The sequence below is a fragment of the Zingiber officinale genome, chromosome 9B, assembly GCF_018446385.1.
Source record: "Zingiber officinale cultivar Zhangliang chromosome 9B, Zo_v1.1, whole genome shotgun sequence".
NCBI lineage: Eukaryota > Viridiplantae > Streptophyta > Magnoliopsida > Zingiberales > Zingiberaceae > Zingiber > Zingiber officinale.
This window is the reverse complement of record NC_056003.1, coordinates 21,385,469-21,394,743: the sequence shown is the minus strand read 5'-3', so window position 1 is coordinate 21,394,743 and position 9,275 is coordinate 21,385,469. Positions and strand designations below refer to the sequence as shown.

Sequence of the window (9,275 nt, the reverse complement as noted above, 5' to 3'; positions counted from 1 at the left end):
CTGCTGCAACTACTCACATAAGTGTAACTATGCAGAATTATCTCATGAGCCGAATGTCAATTGTGGTAGGACCTTTGGATGCGGCTAGAGAGGGGGGTGTGAATAGCCGACCCCAATTTTTCGTTTCTTCCTACGAATTAGGTTAGCGCAGCGGAAATAAAATAATAGAAACGAGAACGAGAAGATCAAACCTTAGACGCAGCGATGTAACGAGGTTCGGAGATGATACTCATACTCCTCGGCGTGTCCGTAAGGTGGACGAAGCCTATCAATCCGTCGGTGGATGAAACCCCGGATAATCGGCTAATATGAACTCCTTCTGGGTGGAGAAACCTCACCACAAAGTCTTTGCAACAGCAAAACAGAGGAGTACAACAATAGAGGAAGCAAACAAGAATAATAGAAATTGTAAACACACTTGCTTGCCTTCTCGTCGGAGTCCGTTGATGAAGCAGCAGCTTCACGGCTCCAGCCGCTAGAAAATCAGCACGAAGCTCACGCGAAGCTTTTGCAAACCGAGAGCTCAGCAAAGCTCAAATAGCAGTGACTAGGATTAGCAAGAACTGTTACTGTAGAGGCCTTATATCATCTGGTATCTCCCTGCAACCTGCGAAGAAGAACAGACGAAAACAGACGAAGCAGAGATAGCCGTTGTGTCGCAACGGCTAGGCCTGGACCGATCAGGCACACTCCTGATCGGTCCAGGAGTGCTCTGATCAGTCTTGGGACCGATCAGGCCTTAGGCTGATCGGTCCCCAGACAGATCAGCCAACTCTCACAGAGAGTTGGCCTCGTCTCTGATCGGTCTGTGGACCGATCAGGACTCAGGTGGATCGGTCCACAGACCGATCCCCCCTCTTTCTTCTCATGATCTTCTTCGCTTCTGATCGGTCACCAGACCGATCAGTTAATTCACAGAAACACACTGTTTGGTTACTGATCGGTCACCAGACCGATCAGTCAACCAGCGTATCACTGGATCGGTCACCAGACCGATCCAGGTTTAGAGCTCCCAGCCCTAAACCCTACCTAGTCCGGAGAACGAGCTACCGAGCCCTCTCCGACTTCGTCCGGTCCAGAGAACTAGCTACCGAGCCCTCTCTGACCTAGTCCGGAGAACGAGCTACCGAGCCCTCTCCGACTCCATCCGGTCCAGAGAACGAGCTACCGAGCCCTCTCCGACTCCATCCGGTCCAGAGAACGAGCTCCCGAGCCCTCTCTGACCTAGTCCGGAGAACGAGCTACCGAGCCCTCTCCGACTTCCACATCCGGTCCAGAGAACGAGCTCCCGAGCCCTCTCTGACCTAGTCCGGAGAACGAGCTACCGAGCCCTCTCCGACTTCCACATCCGGTCCAGAGAACGAGCTCCCGAGCCCTCTCTGACCTAGTCCGGAGAACGAGCTACCAAGCCCTCTCCGACTTCCCATGCCAAGTTTCCATACTTGGACTTTTCCCGTGCCAAGCTCCCTGCTTGAACTTTTCCGTGCCAAGTCTCCATACTTGGACTTTTCTCGTGTCAAGTCTCCATACTTGGACTTTTCACCAGATGTCTGGTCAACCTTGACCTATCTGAATTTTCCTTGCCTGGCTTCACTCACCAGGACTTTCCAACTGCCTGGCTTCACTCACCAGGACTTTCATCTGGCTTCACTTACCAGGATTTCCCGAATCAGGTCGACTCACCTGGGGTCAACCAGGTCAACCTTGACGAAAGATTGCACCCACAATCTCCCAAGTTTGTATCCTTGTCAAACATTAAGATACAACTTCAACTTCTCTATTCTCGTCAAACATCATAATAGAACTTTTCTATTCTCGTCAAACATCAGAATAGAACTTTTCTATTCTCGTCAAACATCAAAATACAACTCGAGTCAGGTCAACCAGGTCAACCTTGACCTAAGGTTGCACCAACAAATTGATGTTGAAAGATTTATCTATATAAGAATGGGTAAGAAGACAAAAGTAGAGGCAATATGTATTTTTAGAATTTGTTTGGGGAATAATGTACTTTTGAGTTTGAAAAATATATTTATAGTGTCGTCTTTTAAATGGACTTAATTTCTATTTCATGTTTAGACAAATTCGGATACAGTTGTTCATTTAGAAATGAAAAGTTTAGTATTTTTTTAAATTATATCTTGTGTGGTACTAGTCCTTTGATTGACAAACTATAGAGATTAGACACTGAAATTCATACAAATAATTTTGTGATGTATAGTATAGGTGTGAAATATGGTGTGACAAATGAGAATTCATCCATATTGCGACATAGGCGTTTAGGGCATATATCTAAACAATGCCTAGAAAGGTTAATGTATTAGGAATTCTCAATTATCTTGATATGTCAGATTTTGGAATCTACATTGAGTGTATCAAGGGAAAAACAACTAACAAAAGTAATAAGGGTTTAAGGCGGAGTAATGGAGTCTTAAAACTTATACATACAAATATATGTGGACCATTCCCTAAAGCTTTTTGGAATGGTCAAACATATTTTATAAGTTTTATAGATGATTATTCACGATATAGATACTTGTATCTTATTCATGAGAAGTCGCAATCCCTAGACATGTTCAAAACCTTCAAAACCGAAGTTGAAAATCAACTTGGTAAGAAGATTAAGACCGTAAGATCAGATCGTGGTGGAGAATACCATGGTAGATCTGACGAATCAGATGAACAACGTTCTGGGTCTTTTGCAAATTACCTTGCTGAGTGTGGTATCATGGTGCAATACATAATGCCTGGGACATCTCAACAAAATGATATAGTAGAGCGATGAAATCAGACCCTTAAGGATATGGTGAGAAGTATGATTGCATATTCTTTTTTATCAGAGTTTTTGTGGGGTGAAGCACTCAAGACTATAGTTTATCTACTCAACAAAGTTCTTAGTAAGGCAGTAATGAAAATCTCATACAAGTTGTGGACAAGTAGATTGTCTAGTCTAAGGAATTTACATATCTTGGGTTGTCCAGTTGAAGCTAGGCCCTATGTGCCTAACAAAAGAAAATTAGACTCAAGCACTGTTAATTGCCATTTTGTAGAATGCTCTGAAAACTCTAGAGATTTCAAGTTTTATAACCCCTTAAGTAGATGCTTTTTCGAGACGGATAATGTCAAATTCTTTGAGGATGGTGGGAATGATAAAGCTAGGGAAATATCATTTGAAAATAACATTAGTGATCTTAATATAGTAACTACTAATGCAACTGATAATGAAATGGTTACTATTCCACATATACTTGAAACTGCTTAACCCGAAGAGGTAGTTTGCCATGATATTCTAATGTCACCTCCAATTCATTTGGAAGGTACATCATCTCAAATAGAGGCATTTCCTCTTATAGTTGAGAATGACTCTCAATCACCTCAAGATCCATCAAGTGTCATTAAGAAGATCTATTAGAAATTAGAGATCCATGATGTCTCGTGATTATGTATATCTCCAAGAGCATGAATTTGATATTGGGTTGGAAGATGATCCCACATCATTCCAAGAAGTCAAACAGTGCCCTCATTTGGATAAATGAATCAATGCCATGAAGGAAGAGATGAAGTCTATGACGGACAATGACGTTTGAAAACTTGTAGAATTGTCTAAAGGTGGGAAATCCGTTGGTTGTAAATGGATATTTAAAACCAAATAGGATTAACATGATAATGTTGAAAAGTATAAGGTAAGCCTAGTTGCCAAGGGATTTACTCAAAAGGAGGATATTGATTACACGGAGACATTTTTGCCAATTTTGACAAAAGACTTCCTGAAGGTAATCATGAAACTTGTAGTTCATTATAACCTAGAGTTATATCAAATGGATGTTAAGACTGCGTTTCTCAATGAAAATACTGAAGAAACTATATACATGGTGCAACCGAAGAACTTTGAGTTGGATGATTTAAAACACCTAATATGTAAACTAAGGAAGTCCATTTATGGTTTAAAGTGGACATCTCATCAATGGTACTAGAAGTTTGATCAAGTAGTTTCTTCATATGGTTTCAAGGAGAATCTAGTTGATCAATGTTTGTATATCAAGTTCAGTGGGAACAAGTTTATTATACTTGTTCTATATGTGGACGATATATTGTTGGCAAGTAATGATAAGAGTCTGCTACTAGAAACCAAGTCATTTATATCCGGTGAATTTGAAATAAAGGATCTTGGTAAAGTATCTTTTATCTTGACATACAAATTGTTCGTGATTATTTAAGGTACACATTTAGACTATTACAAAAAACCTATATATAAAAGGTGTTCATTCGATATGACATGTAGAATTGTGCTCCCAACGACATGCTGGCGACAAATGGTGATAGGCTTAGCTTGCAACAATGTCCACGTCATGAACTTGAGATCAAAGAAATGCAGCAATTCTCCTATACATCAGCAGTAGGGAGTTTGATGTATACTCACGTATGTATGCGTCCGGATCTTGGTACATTATGGGGATGTTGGACAAATATTTGAACAACCCTGGACCAGAGCATTAGAAAGCCATAAAGAGTGTTATGTGGTATTTGCAAAGAACGAAAGATTGCATGCTCATATATCGGAGATTAGGTCATCTGGAGATTATTGGATACTTAGACTCCAATTTTGCTAGATGCTTGAATAGCAGGAGGTCCACCTCAAGTTATGTCTTCATGTTGGCAGAAGAGGTTATATCATGGAAAAGCGTCAAACAAATGCTAATAGTCACTTCCACTATGAAGACAGAGTTTATAGCTAGCTATGAAGCTTCCAACTATGTATGGGATGTGGATGTGAAACCTTATCATAGGGTTACAGATCATTGGAGGGCATTAACAGACCATTGAGGATCAATTGTAATAACCAAGCTACAGAATTGTATTATAAGAACAACCGCAGTTCGTTGAAGTCCAAACACAACGACATAGAGTTTTTGGCGGTTAAAGAAAGAGTTCAGAATGGCCAAATAATGATAAAGTATATAAGGACAGATTCCATGTTAGCGGATCCACTTACCAAGGGTTTACAACCCAAGGTGTTTCATCAGCATGTGCTAAATATGAGGTTTCTTCCTTTTGATGAAGTACCCATTATGTAAGAATCTGTATTTTGTGTGATGTTCTATATTCATGAACACATATTTTGGCTCATTATATATACTGTAGTTTTTCTATATGTGTATATGATTTTGACTTTCTTTGACATATGGATATCATATTGACTATTGCAGTTTTATACTTGATTGTTGTAGATATGATGCAGACTCCATTTGGAGTCATAAAGTTAAATCATGATTTACCACTACAGTTTAGCATACGATTTTGGTAAATATGATTTGGATCCGGTTTGGGTCACAAAAGGACTTATTGAGAATAGACACTTGCATAACACATTTCATGTCATTCTTGTACTATACATCCACATTTAATCTATGTCGTTAATGATATTAGTATTGTAATTACTATTGGGTCTTGATATAGTTATAGTAAATATGACTTCTTTAGTCCGGTACTAATTATTTAATGGACGAGATTGTTTAAAGAGATATTTAACCCATAAAATTTAGCATATTGAGCTGAACTAATGAGTTGTGTGGTGTATAAGGAATCAAGTATAGCCAAGTGAGAGAATGTAAGATTAAGTCTACATGGGTGGACTAAATTCAATTGAGTCCACATGGATAGACTTAATCTCCATAAGGTGGGCTTACACTTGATTAACACACACACACAACTAATTTCTATAAAAGTAACTAAACACAATTAAGTTATCCAATGCTTCAATGCATATAAAGAGTATTTAGATTAAATGGATATAAATTTAATATATAAATCCAATAATCCGGTTCATTAAAATTGATGGGTTGTTAATGATAGATGAACTTTAAGGTGGATAGTCCACATAGGATGAGCTTGGTATATAAAAAAAAGATGCTTATGAATTAAGGTACATTCAAAAGCTTCTTCAACCTCCTTTCTTCCCTATTGAGAAAAAACTAAGGATTGTCGCCGTCCACTTATACAGAAAATTATTCTGTACTAGCAAGAATGCCGGCGACAAATAAAAAGTAATAGTTTATTGAAATGAATTCAAGTCAGCCATTCTTAAGCTATTGCTTTAGTTTTCTATTGTGCTTTACATATTGATAATAAGCTTTACATATTGATAATAACTAGATCATGTTAAGACGCATCCTTTAGTTCATGTATAATCTATTGTAAATCTAACCGTAAGTGCTTAGAACAAGGCATTCAAAGAAAATCATACTGAATGTATAGTTAGCAGAGATTGTTTCGTCAGTCTGTCAACTTTGATTTCCTGTCAAGAAGTTTTCACATCTCCAAATCTGGTTCTCAAAATATGATCTCCATCTTCAAAAACAGTACTATCCAAACAAAAAAATCTAAGGATAAAAGCACCCATGAATTACAGTATCGACAATAAGCAAGCATCAAAGTCAAACTAAACTGTACAAACCAAGTAGCATATTACCAATAGCTGCTCTAAGGCCACACACCCAGTTTAAATTAATCTCAGTTTTATTTTTTTATTTCGTTCCTTTCATGAAAAGAGATGACTGCTTCTCTTTGGCGTCGTCTTGGCAGTCAAGTCGACTTGGGTCTAAAACAACGAATCCATCCGTTTCTTATTGTTGAATGGGTTGTGGTAGTTCTCGGGGAATCAAAGTCAGACCGCACTGACTGACTTGCTGGATGATCAAACTCAGACTATGATGATCTGACTCACTGACCAGCAAATTCCGTCTTGAGCTGGATTGTGATCCTGCTGGTTGTTCAACATCCCAGCAGCCAATCCCATTTGAAGTACCTCAATTTGAGGCTGTCACAATTTGCCTGGAAGAATCCCCTACGACCGAATCATAATTTGATGCAGACGCGGTGGAACCCGAAGGTTGTCCATCTCGACCATTTGCCGATGGCAATATCCATCTTTTCCAGTCATTGTGCCTTCTTATGTTCTCCCCCTGTAAATGTTTGAAGCAAGAGTAGGGATGGATTAGGCAATCACCTAGAGGAATTCAAGAAACATAGAAGATAAGGCTTCTTGTGACCTTCACTTTGCAGATAGATGAATGGTGCAATAGTTGAGTAAAATGTAAAATGATGAGAATAATGATGGATCAAGATACAATAAAAACACAAAGTGACCCATAATGATACAATCAATAGAAAGTAAACTCAGGAGTCTTGGAGTATATAGAATAAACAACAAAGTGAATTATTGTACCTGTATTTCAATCACTATTGAACTTCTTAAAGCACTCAATATATAGTTTGTGTTACTAGTCACCCTCTTAACCTGCACATGTTAAGTCAGGATCATCAGTGTTATACCAAATAAAATGATATCAGAATCTATTAAACAACACACCAGATAGCAAGGAAGGTAAAAAGGGAAACAGAAATAAGAATTCACAGCAACTCACCCGCCTGAAGGTCGCAATCAATGAGATGGGCACCCACCCTTGAGCATCCATATTACTCCGCAGGAAAGAATCCCTGCACAGATTGTCGACACTGCAAAAGCATGATCATTAAATGCCGGACCTTGACAATGAGGCATCTATGGAGTTGTGAGAGTACCTGAAGTAGTATTCTATTTGTTGCTTCAACACCAATTGTTGAGGTGGATGTGGAGATGGCCGGACATAGTATGTCTCAAGAACTGGAGGTGAGGGAGCATAATACGTCTCGAGAGCTGCAGGTGGTATGCCAGAATATGAATATGGAGAAGTGCCATCTAGACGAAAGATAATAACGATCATCAAAACCATATATAAAACCAAATTAACTTGACAAAGAGAAAACACTACCAGCGTAGCATACGAGACTCGCAAAAGGCTGGGTTTGATCGAGCATGAAAGCAGACGGCGAAACAAACGGTTGTCCATGTCCCTGCAGCGGTTGCATCGGCATCCGTATGCCTGGATTTGTACCGACAACTGGAGGACCATTCCAAAGATGTACTCCTCGCTCGTGATGACGCTGATTCCTGTAGCGTCCATTATCGCTGTTGAATCTGCCCCAATTGCCACCAACTTGTGACTGTGGCGGGAACCTAAAGTTGGTATGGCGAACAGGAGTGCCATAATTTCCTTCATTGGCATGCCTGTTCAATGGAAACGCACCGCGGAAAACCGGAGGTTGTACCGACGCCGCAGGACCACCGTTGGCTGACGTGCTGCCGCTACTGCCGCCGGCATTCTACATTGAGATAGATAGGGTTTATTTAGGTTTATAAACAAGAGTCGACGATTTCGGTTATGTTCATTAGATTATGAATAAAAGGCCGGGTTTTCAATCTCAGAAAATACCAAATTTACAATCAGCAAGATAGGGAAAAATACGAAATCTCACCGGAGATGATCCATCGAATAAAACTTTCACAGAGTAGTCGGAAGAGGAGGAATAATTGACAGAGGGCCCGAGAGTGAACTCCGAGGACGAAGGCCGAGTCTGATTTCCCCAAACCTGACTCGCCTCGTTCACTCCGCCGGCCATCAAAATCAAAGCTTCGCTATCACCCCCTCCAGCGGCGGCAATGCCATCACCCAGAACGTGCGCGCCGTCATCGGAGGGATGTGGGAGAGCGATCCTCCCAGGCTCAGCTGGCGCCGGAGAAGAGAGATCGACGTCCAGACATGCGCCGGAGACGACATCGGACTGCTGGGACATGGTGAGAGGGTTTTCGAAAAGCGGATCGGCCTGAAGAAAATAAGATGGTGATCGTTGCACTTGCACGGAGAAGGGATAAAAGTTAATATATATATATATATATATACATGATTCTAAAATTTCTAATTTTTTTATTAAAAAAATTGAAACAGCAAAATCAATTTTCTTTTTCTTTTATAAAAAAAATTTAAAACGGAAAATTATGGATAATAATAGCGATAGATATAAAAAATAAAATTTATCAACAGTAGTTCCTTATTAATATTATTAAGATAAGTCTTACTATATATATCTATATAAAATTGAAATTTTATAATTCCCGATATATAGTTAGTTAGAAGATAATAAATTTATTATAATAGAATAAACATCGCTACTAAGTTGATAAACTCTAAAAATAATTGAGTAAGTTTAATTATCTTTTTCAATTAAGATTAACATTCGATTAATAAATTAATTAAAAATCGATTTAGTATTTATTAATCGAATCAAATTAAAATTTTACTAAACTGAATTAACAGAATTAATTATTTCAGTTAACACCGAATTAACTAAATTTATTTAAAATAATAATAAAAAGAATTATACAAAATTAATATCAA

General features: G+C 38.9%; 1 protein-coding gene across 1 annotated transcript; it reads right to left on the bottom strand.

Annotated features, from left to right (window-relative positions):
• Window positions 1-6,349: 6,349 nt before the first annotated feature.
• LOC122025055 (la-related protein 1B-like) lies at window positions 6,350-8,718 on the bottom strand. The gene is made up of 6 exons (XM_042583809.1): window positions 8,356-8,718; window positions 7,812-8,202; window positions 7,582-7,738; window positions 7,425-7,515; window positions 7,226-7,297; window positions 6,350-6,962 (listed from the first exon to the last, which is right to left on the bottom strand). Exons 1-6 carry the CDS (start codon window positions 8,671-8,673, stop codon window positions 6,807-6,809), a joined length of 1,185 nt encoding a protein of 394 aa, XP_042439743.1. The 5' UTR covers window positions 8,674-8,718; the 3' UTR covers window positions 6,350-6,806.
• Between the last annotated feature and the right edge of the window lie 557 nt (window positions 8,719-9,275).

Bases quoted from the DNA above. Each gene is read 5' to 3' on its own strand.
- LOC122025055 (XM_042583809.1), bottom strand. From the start codon at position 8,673: ATGTCCCAGCAGTCCGATGTCGTCTCCGGCGCATGTCTGGACGTCGAT. The intron at 7,516-7,581 runs GTACTCTCACAA...ATGCTTTTGCAG, and splicing joins CAAATAGAATACTACTTCAG to TGTCGACAATCTGTGCAGGG. The intron at 7,298-7,424 runs GTGAGTTGCTGT...TAACATGTGCAG, and splicing joins TGATTGCGACCTTCAGGCGG to GTTAAGAGGGTGACTAGTAA.